The sequence below is a fragment of the Cicer arietinum genome, chromosome 1 (assembly GCF_000331145.2).
Source record: "Cicer arietinum cultivar CDC Frontier isolate Library 1 chromosome 1, Cicar.CDCFrontier_v2.0, whole genome shotgun sequence".
NCBI lineage: Eukaryota > Viridiplantae > Streptophyta > Magnoliopsida > Fabales > Fabaceae > Cicer > Cicer arietinum.
In genome coordinates, this window is record NC_021160.2 from 6,247,116 (window position 1) to 6,271,478 (window position 24,363).

Sequence of the window (24,363 nt, forward strand, 5' to 3'; positions counted from 1 at the left end):
GTTCTTTTCCTAACAAAAAAAATAACAAGTTTGAAGTTTTGTATACTTTTTTAAGAAAACAGAAGAGCCTTATAGAGCAAAGATAAGTGTATTAGTGTCACAGGCAATAACCTCACAAAATATTGACATAACTATACAAAATAACGAGCTACAACTCATTGATATCATCAAATTATTTTTTATTGTTTTAACTTTAGAATGGGATGAAACAATGAAAATGATACACACACAAATTGTTGGAAGATAAGCAGGAGATGAATCATACATAATTCATAAAATAAGCTTATACTAGCACAAGAAGGAAAAAAATATTGTATTGTGTAGAAGATGAATCAGCTAACATTTTATGGAACCTAGATGAACATTCCAATGATAATAATATCATGTATCTTTTACAGATTCTGAGAAATCAAAACACTGAAGATGAGATAACTAAACGATACCAGCCAAGATTGGCAACAATGGTCCAATTCTACTAGCCCAAATTAAGAGGGGAAAAAAATAACAAAAGAAAATAAAAGGGTAGGTCTTCTTCTTTTTGTGTATTACTCTCTGTCATGAGAGAGAGTAAATCCCTATAACCTGATTACAAGTCTGAAAATCCCAAAGAAAGAAAACCTATATTTCACACTCAACCAACCCTTATAGTAATAAATCCCTTGTAAAGTTTGTGTATTTGCAAGTTATTCAACACAGCCAAACCAATTGGCTCTAACTGAAATTTTAGAAGCATCAAAAGTATCTCGAAACAAGAAGATTTATGCTTTTCATATTCATTCATCTTCTCTGTCAGACATACCTCATCGAAACACAAGCATTTTCCGTGACATAACCTTCCTAGGCAGCAATTCCTGAAGACATGTTCAAAAAACACATTAGTACATGCAAGCTTTGTATCACCGAACTTTTCTGATTTAAGTAAAAGAACATATAATTAAGCATCCAAAATAATCATATGGAAATGATGGAGAGGGAACACAAAGTCAGTTACAATTTGAATTCTAGACTCTCATAATATGTTGTCTTTCATTTCATTTATAGAAGATTACAATCTGAAGCACATGCTCAGACACACAATTGAACTGCAACTCAAATTATAATGATAACATGACCTAATTAAACTAGTTAATTCACTAGTAACTCGTGTATCCGCACTTTGCACACACTGGTATTGTTGACAAGACTCTAAGGGACACTACAACAATCAGTATATATGAATATAAAACAAAAATATGAAACTTTTATCATAATATTAACATCATGTTTTGAGCCTTAATCGAGTATAAACTCTAAACATGAATCAACTTAGCTATGGCAAGGTGAGTATGAAACCTTAAACAAATGAAGAACTTCTTTATTTTAAAATGATAATAAAAAGAAAAGCGTTCTACCTCTGTTTGATTGTCTATTAGCAACAGCATAAGCCCCAATGTGACCACCACCAGAGCTTTTGCGCATTAAATCCGAAACAGCATTTTCAAGACCAAAACTAAGAGAACCAGAATCCTCAAGTTCTGAAGTTGTTGATCTCCAAGTATGGTCTTGATAAAATGGCCCAGCTTCATAAGAATTTTTGTATGCTTCGCCGTAACCGCCATTTGAGAAAGCAAACGATGAATCTGATTCAACAATGTTTTCACTGTTCTTTCCATAACCTACTGCTTTTGACCCTAAAATCATATCTCCAAGCCTATAATTAAGACTGCTCTTACCATATCCAGAGCCAATAGTTCCAGCTTGATTAGTACCAACAGAGGTACTCCAAAGTGATCCAATATTACCAAAAGAATCCATTGAATTTTCACTTCCATAACCAACAAAAGCATCAGAGCTTGCATGGTTATTAGCATAGTTAAGATTCCCATTACCCCACAAACTCTGACTTGTGGAACTTATGGCTGAATTGTTGCCAACATTTGAACCAGGATACCCCATGGGATTATTGTACCTGCTCGGACTTGCACTGTATGGAGAGCTCAACGCCCGTCCCATGACAAAGTTAGACGTAAAGTTATCATTTTCATTTTGGCTCAATGGTGGCTCAAAGTTGAGTCCTGTCCCATAACTAGGACTGAAAAGAGTATATCCACTACGGCCAACATTAGCAGGACTCATTCTACCGTCTATTCTAAATCCGTGTCCTCCAATGAGACTTGGATTATATCCCTGAGTGAAACCATTAGAAAAACTACTAACTCTACTCAAACCAATACCGTAACTAAATCCACCTAGCTGGCCTCTACTTGGACCTGGAGATAATTCCTTTGGGACAGCCCTCTTAACCTCAACCATTTTACCATTAAGTTCGTGGAAAGTTTTGTGCAGCACTTTCTCGACTGCTTCCTCAGAATCATATGTGATGAATCCAAAACCCCGTGGCCGTTGAGTGTTATGGTCGTACATCACAACAACATCAGTAATTGTTCCAAATTGATCAAAGTAACTCTTAAAATCACTCTCAGTAACCGTGGATGCTAGACCTCCAACAAATATCTTCTTTGTGCGTATAGGAGCAGGACCAGGTGACCCGTGACCGCTGCTGTTGCTTTTGCTAAACACGTTCTGATCATCTCTAGGAACAGCTTTTTTTGCTTCAACCTGCATGTGAAATACATGACAATAAAGCTCAATCTAATAATATAATAGACGGAATCATAATTAAGCAGGGCACTGTACAAATCATAGACTATAAGACACAAGAGAGATCACTGATCAGGATTTGGAGTTAAAAGATTGTATTAGGCTATTAAGAATTGAGATCGCTAACAACTCAGACTACTAGAGAATTGAGACTCAAAATTATACGGTCTTTTCAAGTTTCTTCTTATTTATCTCTACTCCTCAAGAAGAAGCTAACAGACTACTTCAGTTTTACTTGTTAGTATTGAGCTTTTGATCGATAAAGAAGAAAAAGGAAAGGAAAAACTTTAAATGACTTTGCTATCTGTTTTCATCAAATATATTATTTTCACTATGTTTCACTAAAGCTTCTCACAAAATGATTCAACAGCTCAAATATAAGGTTACCCTTTTGATTAGGAATTACATGGAAACTATATCTTCACGGAAAATTTTAATGTAGCAGTTAGCTTACAGAAACAGAATAACATGAACAATACTCAACCCCTTCCCTAATCCAATGCAAATAATAATTTGGCGGATAAGAATTTTTCACTACACTGGTTTATTTAATTATGATCTTCATCAAGTGATGCATATTGCCTTAACACCTGAAGCATCAATTACCTGTCTAATACATTTTTGTCTAGCCATTGTTATCATGCCAACTACCCTTTAAAAATTGCTTCAACGATTGAGTAAGACCTTTAAACTACCATCACCATGAACATGTCATATTAAATCTCTCATTCACATATTTAATGCTCAATTGTATCTTGCAAGAAAATCAAAACTTCAAAATCTAATCAAATTTCTTTGCAAACCAATACTATTTGTAATTTTCACCACAACCTCTTATTCTAAACTGAAGTTGCATCATAACACAGCAAAATGCATCTGAATCTTCTACTGAAATAATAAACTCACTTTCATGATTTCATCAATCTTTTCTGTTAGGGAACAATGAATCATAATTTCACAAATCACTCTGTCGCAAAAAGAAAGTGATACAACAGTGACAATTTAGCACAGATACTCTAAAGTAATAATATAAATAAATTAACAGAGATGGACAAACTCACAGTTCTACCATCTATGACATGTTTTTCCATAACAACTCGTTCAGCAACAGAAGGATCGGCAAAAACAACAAATCCAAAACCACGGGCACGCCCCGTGGTGCGATCTTTCATAATCACAGCTTCGACTACATCACCGAAGTTCTGAAAATATTGTCTGAGTCGGTCTTCATTTGTGTCCCAGGAAATCCCGCCGATAAATAGCTTCCCAGGGTCCATTTCAACCCTGCACTTTCACACACTCCAATCAATTCAATTTCTTCTAACCATAATTTACATCCACAAAATAAAGTCATAAAAAAGTGCATAATTCTTCTCCAATAACCATTCAAACAATCCAATAACAAAAGTAGAAACAGCAAAGGAAAATAAAAAAATAAAACAAATCGGATCCAAATTCAAATTAGTGACTCATATCATACTCATACAATACAATCTCCATACAAACACAAAACCTTGTATCCATGTCCTATATGTCTAGACAACATAAAATTCAATGAAACAACAATCATCAAACACAAGACATGATAATGCTGATTGAACAACAGAGGAATAAAATTAAAACATGCAGAAAACTAAATCTATGTTTTCAGACAACTTTACAGAAACCGATGATGTTGTCTATGTAAGATAAAAGAATCATCATAGGATAGAACAAACAAACAATTGTAGTGAATTGGGGTGTTTCGATGGATCCTTAATAGATCAACCCAGAATAAAAAATCGATAAAAGCATAAAACTTGAAGATGTTGGAGAGAAAAGTTTACCAAATGAAGACAACCCAGATGAGAAATTGATGAAATCTAAGATCTGAGAGAAAGCATAACAAGGAGAGAGGGCGAGAGGCCCTCTTTTTTTTTTTTTTTTTTTTTCTTCTTTAGCTCTTGCAAACAATTACCGTTGATTGAAGCAGATAAATATATATATATATATAATGAATGAATGAATGAAAGTTGTGTGTATCACACAGAGAAAGAGATATGAATGAGCAAAAAAGGAATTTGTATCACATTATATATATAAATTTGTATTTATTTTTTAAAAAAATTTATTATTTATTTATTGAGAGAGAGAGAGGTATCTCATCTATATATCTATCCTCTTGTGCAAGAAAAACCAAAGGATAGAAGATGGTGACTGCCCATTAGCCATTTCTCAAGTTTTTTATTTTAGAGGGAAAAAAATGTTTTATTCATTTCTTTTAAATAAAATATTCATGATAGTCTTGCACACCCTATTTCTTTCTGATTTTATGAAGAATTAAATTTTATTTTAATAAAACAAATAAATAATAATAATAATTTTTAGACATTGTGCGGAGCTTCTCACTCCTTGTACAAATAAATTTATGCGCTCAATATTTCGGTTTCACATTCACAGGTCAATAATTTATTTTTTTAATGTATAAGATTTATTTAAAAAATATTGACATTTTTAACAAATGTAGTTCCATTTATATTTATATATTGACAAGAAATTTAACTTATATCCACATGCTTCCCAAGTAGTATATTACTTTCTTGGTTCTAAAACTTAGGTGGTTTAAGATTTTGCACTTTAATTTAAAAATTATAATAAAGTTACACTAAAACTAAAAAAATAATAATAAAATTACACTAACTAAAATATCCTTAATATTTAATTTTTATCAATAATAATTATTTTATTATTTACTATTAATCTCAATTATTCTAGTGAATCGTCTGATAATAAATATCATTTTAATTTTGATATAAATTTTGTTATAATTATTAGTAAAAATATATAATTAAAGTATGAAGTATTTCAACTTTCAAGAGCATAGTGAAAATTAAAAATAAATTAAGTTTTGGGATAAAATAAAAAAGTTTAAAATCATCAAAATTATAGCACAAAAGTGTGACTTAGCAAAAATTAATCCGTAATAAAGTCAGCGTTTATAGCTCCGTTTTTAATGTGGCAAAACGTTGCTAATATGAGGTAGATTTTGAGTTAGAAAGAAATAGAGATTTTGCAGCATTGCTTGAGGTCAAAGAAAGCAAAAGTTAGATGAAATAGACGATGGTGATGGTGATGATAATGTGATGTAATATGATGAACAAGTAGATCGTGGTAAATTGGACTATTTTGGGAATTGTCATTAATTTTGAGGTGAACCGGCAAAATCAATCAACAAGTTGGAATGGGCACAAATATTAATATAAAAATATAATATATGAGTGGTTGCTGTACAACAACACCTTTCTATCAACTTTCAATTTAAAAAATAATTAAAAATAAAGTAGGGTTATGTTATGTGCTAATGACAGAAGGGATTGCTTGTGCAACCACTCATCCGAAGAATAACACAGGTAGAAGAGAAAAAAAAAGAATACATTTTGTATAATGCATGTGCATAATCTTATTGCTTTATTTCCTCATTTCACAAAAATAATATCTATATGTCAAAAATTAATAATAATATCTTATTACTTAATTTTTTTTTAAAAATGTTTTTTGAGGAGAATAAAAAAAATCTTATTGCTTTAGTTCACCAAAAAAAAATCTTATTGCTTTGTAAATTGATGACCACACCTAGCCTCTTGCTCCTTTATGATCCGTCTCATATTTTATTAGTATTCTCCTTTTTTTTTTCATTGGCTATATAGTAGTTTATTTGCTTCTTTCCTATTAATAAAGGTTTGATTTAATAGCATATTTAAAAATAAAGCTGTAAAATAAAAATGGGCCGGTCCGATTTGGTTCATGTGGGTCAAGGTGTATACATGAATCAATATGGACCGATCCATTTATTATGTGTCGTTAATATTTAAGTAGTGGATACTCATTCAATTCTATGTATTTGTTTATCCGCTCTCCAATGCATTACTAAAAATTATGATTCAGTAGTGTATTGTACACTATCAGAAATTAAAATTTTATAAAAATTTAAACATAAGAGATTTGATGAGCATCATTTTTTAAGTATGGTTCGTCCACTCTATATTAAAAGAGCCAATGGCTCAGCTGAACCCTCTTTTGAAACAATAATAATAAATAAAATATATGAAAATAGATAGATCTCCCAAACTACTAAGGTATACATCATATAACACCACATTAGAGGAAAAAATGGTGTCGCTCGCAGTAGGTTTAACAAAACCTTAAGTGTTCATGTGTTTTTCTAATTTAGTGATTTTAAGTTTTTTTAGGGTTTTTAAGTGAATTGAAATGAATAAATTATCATATTCATTTTTCAAAAAAAAATTAATTTAAATATTTTTTCTTAAAATTGATCTATTCGAGTCTCAACTAAGTCTAACCGTATTTTTAAATTGAAATGTAAAAAGAAAAGGACTTTTAACTTTTTTTACCACCCCTACAGTACACTGAAACTAACTATATAATTTTTTTGATAATTAATTAAACTATAATGTGTGTGTGTGGGGAATTTTAAGTGCTAATTTTTGTACCCAAATGGTCAATTACGGGAGGAGAAGCTGGAGTTGCAGAAAAAACAACCATTTATTAATACTCGTTATCATAAGGTGCACAAATAGTTGGTAAGGTAAGATAAAATTCTACTTTTACTCTATCTTGTATTTTCTTATATAATTTTTTCATAGGCTTTTTTTAATGTTGTAGCCGTTGTGTTGTTCCCAAAAATATAGAAAAGTAGTTATATATTTGGTTCCACAAAAGTATAGCGGATATAAAGGATAGTATACTAGTGGCATGAAAGACAAGTAATCCTTTTGCCTAACGTGTTTGGATGAGGAAGGTGAGCAAGGTTGGTTCTATATGGTGATTGGTGAACCGTGAAAGATGCAATATATTTTCCCTATAGTTGTTATAATCTTAATCTACACCCTTCATCACCACAATGTGACAAAGAGGTTCCTTTCAAGGCTCGTGTGTGAGTGAATCAGGGTTGTAATTTATTTTTTCATATAAAGATTTTGGTATAATTGAAATTTCCACGTGCCAGGTAATAATGGTGGATAGGGTCAAATAATGTCTTATTGTTCCATTTAGCTTTGTTTGTGATAAGATCGGTGCTAAGTCTAGCCATATGAATGTTTAACCAAATTAAATAGTAATGCCTAAAATCGTAGTTAGTGATGTATTATATAATATAGGATAAATTATTGGAAACAGCCATAAGCCAACTATGATGACAATGTGTCCCATTATCTCCTATGCAAAAGTTGGAGATAACATTGTGCATAACAAAACGATGAATGTTAAGAAAACAAATCTTATCCGTTTTATTATTTGTTTTTAATTTGGTATATTTTTTTCCCTTCATTTGGTTCAATTAAACAAAAATAATGAGCTAGTTATGTACTATATAGTCTATAAAAGTTGGTACTGATCATGGTATATAACCTAAGTGTTTGTGCCCACAATTGAAACCTTCAATTGTCATCAAAAAAAGAAAAAGTGGTTAGAAATGGAACTCGAAGTTGTAGCAACCATGCATAGCTCACACAATAGACTAATAGAACACATGACATCTCTTAAAAATAAGTGGAAGAAAATGAATTTGTGAAATAAATGGCTCTACCTAAATTGATTTTCTTTTATATAATAATAATACATAAATAAAAACGATAGACTTATATTATGACTCATAGACCAAGATTATTAACCAATATATAAAAACATTTATATCTCAATCGATAGTTATAAAAACATTAATATATTATACGACAATCTGAATTTAAATTCAAATTTTTTTATTTCTCTATATTTAAGATGTGTGAATTTGAATAATCATTAGTCTACTTGAATAAAATGAAAAAACACTTATTTACAAAACATTCTCAACACTTGTGACTCTATAATGAAATGTTTATTTAATTTGATGGTAAATTGAGGAATGAATGCTCAAATACATCAATGGTAGTGTACTAAATAATTTCCCTCCATGCGAAAACCCTGAGAAAACAGCATGACATAAAATGCCAAATTACTACTCCTAAATAAAAAAGGGGATAATTGCAAAACCCTTGTTCCACATAAACCCTTGTTTCTTCCTACAATCCATTTCTACTCATACAATGAAATCAATTCTAAACCCAAAGTTTTCATCTTTGTCTCCCAATTTCCCTAAACTCTCTTCTTTCGCTCACTTTTCATGCCCTCGTCAATTCACCATCCTTTTCCGCAACAACCCATCTCGATTTTCAAACCCTCTTCTTCTCAACCCAACCACTAAACCCTTCAATTCATCCTCTAACTTCACTTCACCATCTCAAAATCGTAACTTGCAAGCATCGGCATCTATATCGGGTGAAGTTCACGTTATAGTGGGCCCCATGTTCGCCGGAAAAACCTCCTCTCTTATCCGCCGGATTCAATCCGAGTCTGACAGTGGCAGGTCAAACCCTCTCCTCAAAATACTTTTTATTTTATTTTAATTTGTTTATCATCAAGTGTGCAATTTTCTATTTTCTCCGCTTGAATAATTGATTGTTGAACAGTTAAGGAGAATAATGTGTGCAAATTAGTAATTTTTACTACAAATTTGTTTTTACTAGTGTGCAAATTAGTAGTTTTTAATATACTTGACTTCAGTTTAAAAACATAGTGAATTCGGTTCACCTGTAAAAGGTTACTTTTTTGGGTGTAAGTAGAAATAAAAGGGTGTAACTAGCAAAATTGTTTTTACTATTGTAAAACTAAAAGCATTGATGTCCCAAATCATTGTGTGTTTTGTACTTCTAGGGTCTGTTTGGATTGACTTATTTGAGCTTCCATTAGTATAAGCATTTGTGAGATCATTTAAGAGAGCTTATTCAAACAGCTTCCACTAACTCTTTAAGATAGTTTATATGAAAACACTTTGACTTTATTTTATGAAGTGTTTAATTAAACTGTTTATGCAAACAAAGCCTTAAATATGAATGAAAGCAACTTTTGCCTTGGAATGCTATTGTTAGTTGTAAACTTGTAATCATCACTGGTAAGATATTCTCAGCTTTCAGGTCAAGTCTTGTTGCAGAAAATACTCCGAATTTGGATAAGGTTTTGCAAGGTCTGTGTATATCTGGAAGGTTGGCGGAGGCAATTAGGCTCTTGTACTGCAGTGGGTTTTCAGTGCATCCGAGAACCTATTCTTTGATGCTGCAGGAATGTATATTCTGGAAACAGTATAAGAGGGGGAGAAGAATTCATGCTCACATGATTGTTGTTGGATATGTTCCCAATGAATATTTAAAGACCAAATTGTTGATATTATATGCAAAATCAGGATGTCTAGAAACTGCCCAGTTTCTATTTAATAACTTGGTGGAGAAGGGCTTGTTTGCATGGAATGCAATCATAGCTGGCTATGTTCAAAAGGGCCTTGAAGAAGTTGGATTGGAAACTTTTTGTAGGATGAGACAGGCTGGTTTGAGACCTGATCAGTATACCTTTGCATCGGTTTTTAGAGCCTGTGCAACTTTGGCGTTATTAGAACCCGGGAGGCAAGTGCATGGTGTAATGTTGAAGTGTCAAATTGGGGACAATGTTGTAGTCAACAGTGCATTAATAGACATGTATTTTAAATGCAGTTGTATTTGTGATGGGCGCATGCTTTTCAATAAATGTTTGACCAGAAATACCATAACTTGGACTACTCTGATATCTGGGTATGGTCAACATGGAAGAGTCGTGGAGGTTTTAGATTCTTTTCATAGAATGATATCTGAATCTTTTAGACCGAATTATGTTACTTTTCTCGCAGTTTTGGTTGCTTGTAGCCATGCGGGTTTGATTGATGAAGGGCATAAATATTTTCAATCAATGATAAAAGAGTATGAAATGGTTCCTCAAGCTAAACATTATGCAGCAATGGTTGACCTTTTAGGGCGTTCTGGAAAGTTAAAAGAGGCTTATGAATTTGTTCTAAAGTCACCTTGTAAAGAGCACTCAGTGATATGGGGTGCCTTGCTTGGGGCTTGTAAGATTCATGGTGACTTAGACTTGTTAAAAATTGCATCGAAGAAGTATTTTGAATTTGAACATGTAAATGCCGGAAAGTATGTTGTCTTGGCAAATGCTTATGCCTCCTCTGGTTTGTGGGATAATGTTGAGGAGGTTAGGGCTTCGCTGAGGGAGTCAGGGATGGCCAAGGAGCCTGGTTATAGCAGAATTGAGATGCAAAAGGAGGTTTGTTTCTTCTTAAAAGGTGATAAATCTCATCGACAAACTGATGAGATTTATCAGGTAATTAGAGATATTACCTCTATATTAAAGGATGCAGGCTATATTCCTGACTTAAGTAGAAACTGATAAATGCGTAACTTACGCCGCAGAAAACAAGGGATATAAATTTCTGCTGATTAAAGTTTTGGTTGAGACAATTTGCAATGTCCTTGATGAGTTATACACAATTTCTTTAGGGATTCAAACATGTTCCCGTTTGCAAGGAAAGCTGCTGAGTTCTTTGCAACAGGACACTGAAGCACATGGAACAAGACGTTGTGCTGTCCTAGTATGTACAATATTCAGCTCCTTGGGAATAATGTTCCTTCTATGCTGCACAATTTTCATTATTAGGTTAGCCATACACTTCCAAGTTTCTGCATTTGGCAAGCTATTGGGTGGTAGCCAACTAGTATCTTTTTTCTTTCTTCCACGGAACCTGTGAAGAGAGTTTACAAAAGGATCTAGAGTTTGTAAGTAAGACAGTTAGTTTAATCAATTGCTTTAATTTATTCACGTTTGAAGTGAATTCCTGGGTGTCCTGCATATTTTGTGATACTCTTCGATTAATTTCTTCATCCTCTTAGAGGATCTCATTAAGATTTATTTCTCTGAACATATTGATTTTTTAAATCAATATTATTGATTTGATAAGATGCATGCAGGATAGGTAGATTCAGGGACAAATCAGTTTCATAGACTCACAATTTCACATATGCATGCATGTCAGTGCTTTTTGACTTTCTAGTCAGTGTATGCTAATGACTCTAAATGTTTGAGTTAATTTATAATTTATAGTTCATTAGAAATAATTTATTTTACTTTTCTACTTTTCTTAACATCTAAAGCTGATTTAATTTTGGCAATACCCTGAAGTAAATTATTGGCCGTCTACCAAGGAGTAATGAAATATAGGTTATTCACACACAACATGCCCATGACAAATGTAATGAAATGTTTGCATACTTAATAAAAAATCTAACCTACAATTTTTTAATCATACATTTCTTTGCTTTGCTAATTTGCTCCACAAACGGACATATCATCCCTGGATGGTAATGATTTCATGAACTATGTGGATGTATTATGTTGCTGTGGTTACTTTGTGGATGTGTAAGAACTCCATAGTTTTGGTTTATCTTTTAGGAAAGTCACAATGTGGTTTGGCAATAGCCTTATTTTTTAGGTATATGATTTAACATTTCATTTTTCTTTGATGCAGAAATGTGGCAATAGTTAAATCAAGCAAGGATACTAGATATGGATTAGATTCAATTGTTACACACGATGGTGCAAAATTACCATGTTGGGCACTTTCAAACTTGTCATCATTCAAGCAGAAGTTTGGAGTTGATGCTTATGAGAAGGTATTTATCATGCTTTGAAGTATTGCAATATGTACCTATATGATTGGTTTGTGTAATGCATGGCTATTGATGATTTTGCTCTTCCCCCTTCCCCTTCCAAGCCTTACTAGTTTGCTGCATGCATTTTGTTTGACTCTCATAAGTGATAGATGTTGACAGCTGGACGTGATTGGCATCGACGAAGCTCAATTCTTTGAAGACCTTTATGATTTCTGCCGCGAAGCTGCTGATCATGATGGAAAAACTGTAATAGTTGCAGGATTAGACGGTGACTATTTGAGGTATTATTACTTACACTTGCAAGTTGATTTTCAGCATCGAATGACAAACGATACACCAAAACCCTCCAAAAATTGACTTCAATTATTCCATTCCATGCCATACAAATTGTCGGATTTGATAATGGTCATGGTCATGGTCAATTATTTCATTCATATATTTACTGGCAGTGTTTTCACATCATCATCTGATAGTATTTCTGCATTCACTGACAGGAAGAGGTTTGGTTCTGTCCTTGATATAATTCCTCTTGCCGATTCTATAACCAAGTTAACTGCTCGATGTGAAATATGTGGGAAGAATGCTTCGTTTACCCTGAGGAAGACACAAGATACAGAGGTTGAGTTGATCGGTGGAGTGGACGTCTACATGCCAGTGTGTCGGCAGCACTATGTCAATGGACAGGTAGCCATTGAAGCGGCAAGAAATGTCTTGGAATCTAAGAAGGAGGTTGAATGCGGCTCACATATATAAATGCAGTTTTCTTAGCAGCTGCATGCGTTGGTTTCTGCCTCTTGTAACTTGATGTTTAGATATGGTTTGCCAAGTCCTGCTAATTATAAGGAAATGTAGATTAGAATTTTTTCTAAACTGGCCATGTCAATGTAATTTTGATGTTTTATTCTAAATCAAAAGCTGTTATTGATTAAACTGGCTTCATCTGATGAATGTGGATTTAAAAGAGTTCAGAGAAGAGAGGGGCCCAGCTTTTAGGAGTACTTATGTATCACTTGTATTCTTTTAGAATGAAACATGATGTTGTGTTAGATTGCGTGCAACTTTTTTTTTTGAACAATATTTATTTACTAAATAAGTAAACATGTGAGTCATTTAATTGAATAAAAATAAATATGTTAGTTAGGTAATGAATTAAAAAAAAATTATAAATAAATATGTTGGTTATTTAATGAATTAAAAAAACTATTTTGCTTTCATTGAGAGTTGAACTCAAGACCTCCCGCTTACTAAACGGGTGCTCTAACCAACTAAGCTATGAAAGCTTGTTGAGTATTATTTGTAGACTACAGTATAGTTACTCAGATCAGTTTCATAAGATGTTCTTTCCACTTACTTACTTCTTAGTGTTCGTTGGATGAATATATTTATTTTAATCATATTAAGTGTTTTTTTGACTCAGTACAAAACAGTTAGTCAAAGTAAAACAAGTAAAACTGGGTAAGTGTGTGCTGATAATGCAATTATTTTGACATAAAAAAAAAAACATAACCACTATACTCATATAGTTTTTGTGAAGTATACTAATAACGGAAAATAAAATAAAATAAAGACCATAACATTAGTGTAAATTATTTAAAAAAATTATATGAAAGTATAAAACGACATTTCTTTCTTACTCTTAAAAAAATTGGTAATATTAGCGGGGTTGATATCACAAATAATTCATAAGTTCAACTCTTCTCTCTACTAAAATTAATAATTAATATTTTTTATTTAAAAAAAAAGATCTCTAATATTGATTGTAAAATAAAATTAACTTTAAAATTTAGATTTACTTAACAAAAAGTTAAATATGAAAAATAATGTATCTCAAATGATAAATTTTGACTAGGTTTTTTTTTACAGTGAACTTTTCATTTGTTAGAATGCAAGATTATTTTTGTTTAAATATATTCACATAAAACTGAAATAAACGATCAATTTAATTGTAAAAATCAAGTTTAGAGTAAAAAATTACGAATCATAGCATTGTAAATATTACCTTATCCCATATTGTATAATTTTAAATTAAAATAAATTTTATAGACAAAATAAAATTAATTTTAATTCATCATAAAGTAATTCACCCCTCCGTATATATTTGAGGGTGCGACTTTATCTTGTTTTTTTATTGACAATAACTTTATCATGGTTTTAGTATAAAGAAAAAAAATTATCATGGTTGATAAGAGGAATTACTAAAAAATGAGCTCTATTAGCCTTTTGCATAAAGTTCAACGCCAAGAAGAATATATTCTTTGTAAGAGCTCTAAGAAAATTCAAACATCCTGTTTGGTGAGGATGTGGTCATAGAGCTTGTTGTCTCCAAGACCTATAAAGACATCCTACTCAACATATATATAGTGGATTCACAAGTTTTGTAGAAGGAAATCATTCATGATTTAGAAGAAAGGGAGTAGCCAAAAAATCATTAGCAAAATTTAAATCACGTCTGTTGAAATGCTTATTACACTTATCGCGATATTAGTTTATGTTTTATTTTGTCTAAATAATATTATTTATTACTTACTATTACTTTCCTTAAACATCTATACGCCCCCCTCTAAAATATGTTATTTAACTCATCACCCAAGTCATTATCACTTTAAAATAGCCTCTAAATCTATTAAAAATAAAGATAGAAAAGTATTTTCTGTAAATGCTATATAATCTATTGCGTAGTGATGATGCAACCATCACACTCATTATATTGTGGTTGTTACTGTGTTGGGATGCAAAACTTTTAAAATTTGTAAATTACACGATAATTACAAATGTTACAGATATTACCACAAATGTAATATTACAACCGTATTACACAATGTGATTTTTCAAATGAACTGGTACATTTTTATCATTTAAAGAGACCTTTTAAGTTAGTGAAATTTTGTTTTAAATAAACTATGAAATCCTTCACTGTTATAAAAACAAATGAAGATCTAAGGGGGAAATAAACATTTACCATGCCAAACTCACATTTACTCAATAAGAATAAGGCTGTCATGTATCAAATCAACTGAGAATTGCTACATCACAACCATTCTCCCCTTAAAAATTAATCACAACCCTTTACCTGAATGCTTATGACATAATTATTTAAGCAAAATCAAATTGATACAAGAAAATAAAAACACTTAATCCACACATAAAATCTTTTCTATTTTTATTTCTTAATTTCTCTTTTAATTACAAAACCGTCACCTAAAAAATATTTGTAAGCAAACAACAAAATCACCTACAAAAATCATTGTAAGCAAAACAACAGAATGATAACACTGTGATGTATAATCCTACCATATATAGTCCTGTAATTTAAAAATTTAACTAATCAAAAAATGTTTTCCAAAAAACAAATGTGTCCTTAATTTCTCTATGTATAATGTATAATGTGTAAATCTAGTCTTTAATTAGTATGCAACTGTTTTTCAATTATCTCATGGTGAACCTCTCACTTTCACCTTAACTAGTGACCGTAAAATTTTCATTATCAAGTAAATGAATCCCTTCAGAAGACAAATTGTTGTCCTTCTGAATTGCAATCTCTATGGGAGAAGGAGGAGAATTTATGGATCGAGCAAGGCGCTTCACAGAATTCAAACGCAACGATTTTGCTGCACTACCTGAAATTTTTCAAGAACATATTCAAACTAATAATAATCTAGATGTCAAATATTGCAAAATAAACATTTCTCTTTACCCAAATAACTACTCACCAAAATCACCAACTGATGCATCTTCCTTTGTTTTCAACTCAGCTGCAATCTGATGATGATTACTAGCAGTATCAACCACTGAACCAATAAGGTTTCTTGCAAGATGTCTAATTTGATTTAGACGCAGCCTTGGTAAATTATTTAGCTTACAAGCTAGAGTTTCCATGTTAATTGATGATCCTATTGTTTACATTGCAACATTAAAAGAACAAAAAAAAATCAACATGTGAAATTTAACATAGTAAAAAAAATGAACGTCATTGATTATGAATAACAATATATCACCTTCATGAGAAAGATCTGTTCCAATAGCATGAGATAGGACTCTATAGTCTAGTGAAGTTGAAGAAGTAACTCCTTGAAACTCATCACTAGTACTAGCTTCACCTGCACTTGATTCAAAAGCAAGATTGTTTGGAAGAAGAGGAATGAATGGAGCATGAACATTATGAGAATTTGCAGCTCTTTGTCTCCGAAGCTGGTAGTTTCTGCGGCGGCGCGCAAGGTGTCTTTCCCTTTGTTCTTCTGTCATTGCTTGTCTCCTCTGTCGGTCGCGTATGCGCCTTCTCTCCCTCTCTTGTTCTCTCTGCATTCTCCTCAATTCTGCTCTCTCTGGAAACTCATCCATTCTCACCAACCTCTTTTCTAATTGCACCCCACCTTTTTCTTCTTCTGTCACCTTTTATCATACATAACATATGCAACATTTTCACATCCTAATCTCAAATTACATACTTCAAATTTTATCTGAAACACTTGTAATTAATAATAATTTCCCCTTCCCCTTCCACAATGTTCATCCTCAACAAATTTGATATTATTATACTCATACTGATAGTGAATTATGTATTATATATCTTCCTAATCACCCAAACAAAAATTGAAAAATAATTATTATATAATATAATATAATCCATGGACATTCATACGATGGCATGCTCATTTAACAGGCGTGATTACAACGAAATAAAATTCAAGAAAATATGCCAAGAATCATAGTGAATCAAAATCAAGCAAACTGCAGATGTAATTAAATTAAAACTAGATCTGTAAATTACAAATATCAGAAATGAAATAACAAGATGATAATTCATAAAATTGGGCATTGGATTTTTTTGAAATTTTAATATCAAAAGATTGGGCACAAGATATTTTACCTGTCACTGCAGATTTGAAGAGTGGGGGGAGACAGATAGAATCAATTTGCACTTGTATGTAAAAGGGCATCAAAATGAAATGAAGCATAGGAGGTAAATTATAACAAATATTATTTTTCAATTAATTTTATTTTTTTTTCGCTTCAGATCTGCATGACAAGGTTTCGTGGACTTCCTTCCTTATGCATCCCAAAATAACCGTTCTATGGACAGTGTCAAAATTTTGAAATTATATAGTATGGTCCAAAATGCTGATTTTAGTTTTAAATTCTAATCAATATCCCTATTTTATTTTTCGAGAAAATTAATGGAGTATTGTTTTGTTCAAAATTTTGTACTAGTCAAATTATTTATATTCATTCTTTCCATTACAAGTAACGAATCACACTTTCTTTGCGTTTCTAGATAGCAAATTTTTTTAACGTGTTTTTATTTAATGAGCAATGCTACATGACACCATTCATGGGAAATTGGAACCTCAACTAAATTAATACATTCCTTCAAAAAAAAAAAAAAACTAAATTAATAAATGAACGGTTAATGAATAAATACACTTGGCTTTAATTTTGCAATGTCATTAGTTATGCGCCGGTAACGTTAACTTCTCTCATGCTTTAATTTCTATAAACTCTAGTTTTGTTTAGTTTATTTTTGTAATTACCATTTCCAAATACATTTTATATGCATTAAATGTTACGTAAAAAATGGTATTAAAAAATAAAAAGTGTGTCATTTTTTAATTAGTTTGACCATCTCAATTTTCAATTCACTAGTTAAAGTTAATTTCACACGATAGAGTGCAGACTTATACCTAGAGCTGTCAAAAAAGTCTCCAATAGGCTCCTTTAAATTTTTTATTTATTTATAAATCCCTCAATATTACGTTTCCTATCAAAATAATTTTTTTAAAATTTCGGTCCATTATTTTATGGGGCTTAAGAGAGGGGGCTCAGGGGGCTTATAGGCCCCAAATATTTTGATAATTTTGAGATTTTTTTTTGAAAAAATTTCTTACAGAATTGTAAGAAAAACAAATAAAAAATTATCGAAAAAAAATTGATTTTTTTTTCTTGAATAAAAAAAATTGTAAATAATTTTTTTTATGAAATTTTTTATAGGTGAAAAAATCAAAAAAAGATTGTCAAAATTTTTGTTTAAAAAAAATCGATTTTTGTTTTAAAAAAATCAATTTTTTTTTTAAACGTGGGCCTATAGGCCCACTAAGCCCACAAAATTTTAGGGGATTTTCAGTGTTGGTGGGTTTCTTTTTAGGAGATTTCTAAATTATAAATCTTTTTTGCCCTCCAACATGTGGGCTGGGATCAATAATTAGGGGTTTGTCGAATGCTTATATCACAACCTTGAATTTCATGTTTTGAATAGCTTCAACTTCTAAGCACCGGACTTAAAAGTAAATCAAAAGAGGATACTTTAAATTGAGGTTTCTTTTCCTTTCATTGTAGTATTGACATGTGCAACAAGTTTAACCTATGAAAGAAAAAAGAAACATATTGTAATATAGAGAAACTTAGTCGCTAGAGGTAAAGAAAAGAAATAAGAAAAATATATCTAGTAAAGTGATTCGAGTTGGCATAAACATAAAGTGAGACAAGTCTTTGCTTTAGGCCGTCCAGTTCACTCTATTCACTCCTCTACACAACCTATTAATTTTATGATCTAACAAAAATTGTGCATACAAATTCCCTCTCAGGATTTCCTCACCTAAGTTTAACCCTCATCTGGTGTCAATAACATCTCCAAGCAGAAGAGGTACACATAGCTCTACTCTTCCATGCTAAATAGATAACAACATCTATATGTTCAAGCCTATAATTCTCATCAAACTCATTCAACAGACTTCTAACTGAATCAATCACTGATGGACTCAAAGGTAATGGTACAAAACCTGCCATTGAAAATCTTGCCCTCCACTTTCCAAACAATTCATGTCTTTCAACTCTCTCACCCCCTTCACAAGCAATCATGTTAACAATATCGCGCGCCACGCAGTGTTGTTCTGCGCTAATCCTCTTCTTATCGTTTCTGGGAAGCGCCACGTCTATCGACTCAAACATAGCAGTGTAATAGCTCATTGTCTCAACAAACCTATTGAAAAATGGAGAAGTGTTGGTGTTTGATTCTTGCTCCACAAGAATCACAACCTTAGGTGACAAACTTTTGACCAATCTCAAAAGCCTGTCTCTATGATTCTCAGTGCTCACACTTTCATCAGGCATGTGATGTAAAGCAAAAGGAAAATTCACAGCAAGTGCTTCACCATGTTGAACTACCAAATCTTTTTGTTCAACCTCACATCCATACATTGCAACACTATGAAACTCAAATGGAACACCACAAGACTTAGCATAATCTGATAATCTTTTTCCAACAATATCAAGTCCTCCACCTCTAGCATGAGACGACTGAGAATCATCGATACCTGTCACGCGAATAAAAGGAGATCCGCCCGGTCTACGCGCAAGAGCCTGCATAAGTAACAACCACTGTGTCCCCTGTGCAATTTGGAAGTCAATTATATGAATTCTTGACTCATTTTGCATTGCTTCACAAATGACAACATTGGAAGTTAGGTAAGCAAATTTCCAATAAGGACAAACTTGATACAAAATATGCATATAACTCATTAATTCTTTGCTTGTTGGTTCTTCACATTTCAATGCTTTATAAATTACACTCCCTGATGATTCCAACCTTGCTCTTAAACCTTCCAACATATAAGCACCTAACCTTTGAATTGGTAAACCACAAACTGATACCATTTTTCCCAACACATTGTTCATGAAGGCTAATGCTGTTTGAAAATCACCATCAGAAACAGCTTGTGCACATTTAATTAAAACATCTTTCAAGTCTAACTTTGGAATCATTTCTTCAATTTGAGACCAATTATATTCACCTTGTTGGTGACTACTACTACTACTACCCTTTGAGCAGCATTGAGAACTGTCAACAATATCTGACTCAGGACCTAACAATGATATCTCCAATTCCTTAAGCTTGTGCTTCAATTCATAGTTACCATTATCAGTAGAGTGAACACTTATTGGTGATCCATTGGTGTAATTAGAGGAATGAGAGTGAGAAACTTGTGGAGACAAAAAAGGGTTACTCCTATTGTTGGATGATGATGATACACTAGCACTTGAAGGTGAATCAAAATCTATGAAACCTTGAGATGATTCCAAGGTATAGAATTGATCCCTTTTGGATGTTTCATAAGAAACATTATTTGTTCCTTGACTGCTACTATCATTGAATGAATAGCTTTGTTTTTGTGATAATTTGTAATGAGTGTATGAATCAATAATTTCTTGCACTGGTTTGTGCTGGTGGTATATATGAATACCAGCTGAATTTGTTTTTTTTGGAGATGTTTGCATCTAAAATTAAGTTATTTTTTTACTCAGCAGAAAGAGAAAGTGATTATCACAATAATGAGTAATAATCAAACTTAGTAAAATATGCTTCCCAACTGTTTCACAGTTTCAGGTCACTCTTTTATTAAATGCATAGAGCTCAATATTACTGTTTTGTTGAATTCTCAGTCTTTATTTGGATACTAAGCTTTAAATGTCAGCAACAACTACTAAAGAGCCAAAACCTACATGCATAATAATAAAATAGTATTAAACATTAATGTAGCTTCAATGCTGGTTAAGATAAATATTAATAAAGATAATAAGAAATTTCAAACTAGGAAATTAATTAGATGGCAATCTATACAAAAAATTTAGGTCACCTAGGAGGTTTCATATAAAAGTTTTTAGATGAAAATTAAATTAAATAATGTAGGATCCACAGGCATTAACCCTTATTAAAGGCTGAGTTTGAACATTAAAAATGAGAGGGAGTACAATGAGGGACCCAGATTCCCTATAGTTGGGATTCCTTGTATTTTTGCCTTCAATGGTTATTCTATCGAAATTAAATAGTTTAAATTTCAAAATTATATTTTTATTTATAAAACAAAAACTAAAATCTATATTTTTTTTAATCGTCTAATCTTGATCAAACAGTGTAAGAATCTGAATTTGTACAAAGAATCAAGGACTCAATGAATGTGACTGATAAAACAAGATTGAGTTTAAATGCTCTTTTTGTCTCTTTAGACTCAAATAACAAAATTATATTTACAACATTTACGCAATTTATTTAGTGTTTGTTTGGTTGAACATTAATTAGTTAAGTGACGACGATATTAGCCGTGGCAGTGTAGGAATAATACCGCGGCAACATAAATTAATTTGTTGGTATTTTTTGCTTGTGTATTAAAAAGTGTAGTCCATTATAAAATAAAATGGATTCTTTGTAATCAAAGGGGTGACTATAAAGATATCTTGAACATTAATTAGTCGAAAGAGTGACTATAAAGAGATCTTGAACAATTTAATCCAGACAAAAGAAAGATGAAAGAAAAGAGTATATAGATGCACACTTCAATGAAGATTCTTTCTTATTCAGAAAGTTAGGTGACTTTGTCAGAACTTGATGGTCATTTAATTAAGTGTTCAAAAATATAATCTTTAATATGTTAGAGATTTAGATTTAAATTAGCAATACCTTCTAAAAATTTATCCACTAGTAATAAATTTTTAGGTGATTAGAGATAAGAAAAGAGCTAAGGCAACCGAAAGCACATGTTATAAAGAAAGGAGCAAAAACAAGTCTTTATTCCTTATTCCCTACAAATAACTTTTGAGCAGATATGATAGGGATTTGGCTTATATGCATTGTCTCATTAATGTTAGTTTTTTTATCAAGATCAAACAATATAAATATTAAGATAAATATTAATTTTTTAAAATATAAATTTTAAGATAGACTTTGATTTTTTAAAATAATAGTTTCAACTTTAATATATTAATCGTCTGTTCTTGATCGAACAATCGACACAATATGACTGCGTGCTGAGTTGATACATAAAATAGTATGCAATTCACTTTGCAGCAGCTATTACATCAGAAAATAATCTCAAACTATATACAGTGGAAGCACTCTACAAAAAAAGCTTATTAAGAAAAAATAAAATAATTAGCAGTTAAAGAAAAATATAAAACGCGTGACAAGCATGTTTAATACTAATTTGTTAGAGATAAAAAAACAAAAACTGTATACAACAGTTTAGAAAAGAGAAAAAGTGTTTATTTACCATAACACATTTAAAGTAGCAGCTTCTTTATTTAAAAAAAAAATATTATCATGAACTACAAGGAGCACTCAAACTCATTGTAGACAGTTTAATTGGTAGCTACAACAGTTTTAAAAATACCTTTCAACAACAATAAAAATACCAATTAGAAAAAATTAAAATATATGTGCCATCCTAAAACAATGTAAAAAGTAAAGTGAAAGTAGTCACTTTCCCCCCTTAATTTTTACTTTGTTTTTATTGCTTACATAATCAAACCATGGACAAAGTGATAAAGAACATAACACAAAGACATACATAATAGTTTTTTAAACCAAACATTAAAAAAAAAAAAAAAAAAAAAAAAAAAATCCAAAAGTAGTTTGGTGGTTTGGAAAAGAATAAAGCTAGTGAATTTAAAAAAAAAAAAAAAAAAAAATTTTTTTAAAACAAAAAATAAAAAAAAAAAAAAAAAAAAAAGACAAATCCAAAAGTAGTTTGGTGGTTTGGAAAAGAATAAAGCTAGTGAATTTAACTCCCGTAACATTTCTAATAATTAATTGATTATAATTATTTATCATGATTATGACGGAAATAACTTACATCGGTTCGACAAATTACAAATTTAATTTTGATAAATATATTTATTTGAACTAATGCGATCAAATAATTTTCTAAACCGTAAAAACTAAAAACATCGTTAACTTATATATTTTATGAATGTTGTCGATCGTTATTAAATATTAAAGTGACTTTGAAACACTAGCCACGATAACCACTATTATGGCGGTGCACCTTAATTTCCATCTTATTTATTGAAGAAGTGGAATAAAAACCATAATCTAAACCATATCTTGATACATCAATATATCATACACAAAATGTTTGAGTTATGAAAACAAAACCCAATGTTTTAGCAAATTTGAACACACTGATGAGGTTGATTTGAACCTAGCAAATGGACCTCAATTAAACACATGAGACAAGTCAAACATGAAGAAAAAGAAAAAGAAAAAGCACGTGCCATATATTAATTAAGTGCTCAGAGACAAACAACACAAACCCATTCCATCAACCAGAAACCTTAAACAAAACAAAGTGTGAGAACAGAACGTACCTTTTGTTTGAAGTCACAAGAGAAACGGGTAAGAGGTTCAGTTACATGTTGTTGTGTGGCAGAGATTCCTGGAACAGAATAGTGGTTTTGCAGAGAGAGAGAGAGAGAGAGAGAGAGAGAGAAGCATATAACCGTTTCAAGAGTCCACAAGAAAACGATGGATTGGTAATCTGTGAGCGTTGAGGTAATGAGTTTATTTACTTTTCTTATGATAATGAGTTTATTTATTCTTACCATACATACATATATTTATACCATTTTTTATGTTCCAACATATATTTATATAACAATAATAATAATAATCAACTGCATAGTATAATTCTCCTATTAATAAGTGATAATTACGTTATGGCCCTATGTGGGCCATGGATGCCACAAGACCACTCGGTGTAGATATTATTATCATAATTATAAATTTAAAGATCAATAAAATTGTTTTACAACATAACTATTCAATCTACTCTAATATATTAAACGGTATTTAAATAAAAATAATAATTAAATATTTTTTATATAACCAATTATGATAACAAAACTGGAATGTTCTAGGCTCAGTAAAATAAAGTACTCTTGACCAAAAAAACATACGCTTGATGTTTAGTTTTGCTAAAGAAAAGTGGGAGGATAAAAAGGTAAATGAAAAATAAAGTAGAATCAGATTAAAAAGTAAGACAATTATTTAGTTGTTAGATGTGATAGAAATAAAAGAAATGGTAGGAAATAAAATACACTTTTGTGAAATGTAACCTTAAATAATAAATTTTAAAATGATTGATTCTGTTTCATTGAATTAAGTAAAATTAAAATATATATTTATTTGTGCTTTTGTACATTGTGAACTTTTCTAAATTATTATATTTTTGCTAGTAAAAGAAAAACAAATTGAATGATAATATAATATTTTTTTGACTGATGATAATGTATAACACTCAAACAAGGTAACTTTGAAATTTTAGTCAACTTACTTCCCCTATCACCGCTTTTATTAGGAATTAGGTGTACTGCAATTAAA

The 24,363-nt window shown here is 31.2% G+C and overlaps 4 protein-coding genes and 1 non-coding gene across 6 annotated transcripts; 1 reads left to right on the forward strand and 4 right to left on the reverse strand.

Moving 5' to 3' along the window:
• Window positions 1–289: 289 nt before the first annotated feature.
• Window positions 290–4,801, reverse strand: LOC101511696 (uncharacterized). The gene is made up of 4 exons (XM_004486270.3): window positions 4,467–4,801; window positions 3,702–3,924; window positions 1,392–2,598; window positions 290–851 (listed from the first exon to the last, which is right to left on the reverse strand). Exons 2-4 carry the CDS (start codon window positions 3,915–3,917, stop codon window positions 838–840), a joined length of 1,437 nt encoding a protein of 478 aa, XP_004486327.1. The 5' UTR covers window positions 3,918–3,924; window positions 4,467–4,801; the 3' UTR covers window positions 290–837.
• Window positions 4,802–5,980: 1,179 nt separating this feature from the next.
• Window positions 5,981–13,264, forward strand: LOC101499919 (pentatricopeptide repeat-containing protein At4g16470). Its single transcript, XM_027336295.2, is given in 8 exon segments — window positions 5,981–6,029; window positions 8,652–8,697; window positions 8,699–9,040; window positions 9,648–10,606; window positions 10,721–10,781; window positions 12,074–12,218; window positions 12,378–12,499; window positions 12,713–13,264. Coding segments are annotated over 8 exon segments (1,983 nt in total). The 3' UTR covers window positions 12,972–13,264.
• A 160-nt stretch (window positions 13,265–13,424) lies between these two features.
• Window positions 13,425–13,498, reverse strand: TRNAT-AGU (transfer RNA threonine (anticodon AGU)). The gene has a single exon. It is a non-coding gene; the product is annotated as a tRNA-Thr (tRNA).
• A 1,859-nt stretch (window positions 13,499–15,357) lies between these two features.
• Window positions 15,358–17,720, reverse strand: LOC101512242 (uncharacterized). Of its 2 annotated transcripts, none has more exons than XM_073368238.1 (4): window positions 17,086–17,720; window positions 16,214–16,600; window positions 15,929–16,108; window positions 15,358–15,835 (listed from the first exon to the last, which is right to left on the reverse strand). In XM_073368238.1, exons 1-4 carry the CDS (start codon window positions 17,171–17,173, stop codon window positions 15,675–15,677), a joined length of 816 nt encoding a protein of 271 aa, XP_073224339.1. In that variant the 5' UTR covers window positions 17,174–17,720; the 3' UTR covers window positions 15,358–15,674. The 2 variants fall into 2 exon arrangements, with proteins under 2 accessions (XP_073224339.1, XP_004486329.1); XM_004486272.4 differs by having other exon boundaries at window positions 16,214–16,607; window positions 17,086–17,670.
• A 907-nt stretch (window positions 17,721–18,627) lies between these two features.
• On the reverse strand, window positions 18,628–23,584 carry LOC101512755 (scarecrow-like protein 21). Its single transcript, XM_004486273.4, has 2 exons — window positions 23,352–23,584; window positions 18,628–20,707 (listed from the first exon to the last, which is right to left on the reverse strand). Exon 2 carries the CDS (start codon window positions 20,484–20,486, stop codon window positions 18,831–18,833), a length of 1,656 nt encoding a protein of 551 aa, XP_004486330.1. The 5' UTR covers window positions 20,487–20,707; window positions 23,352–23,584; the 3' UTR covers window positions 18,628–18,830.
• Between the last annotated feature and the right edge of the window lie 779 nt (window positions 23,585–24,363).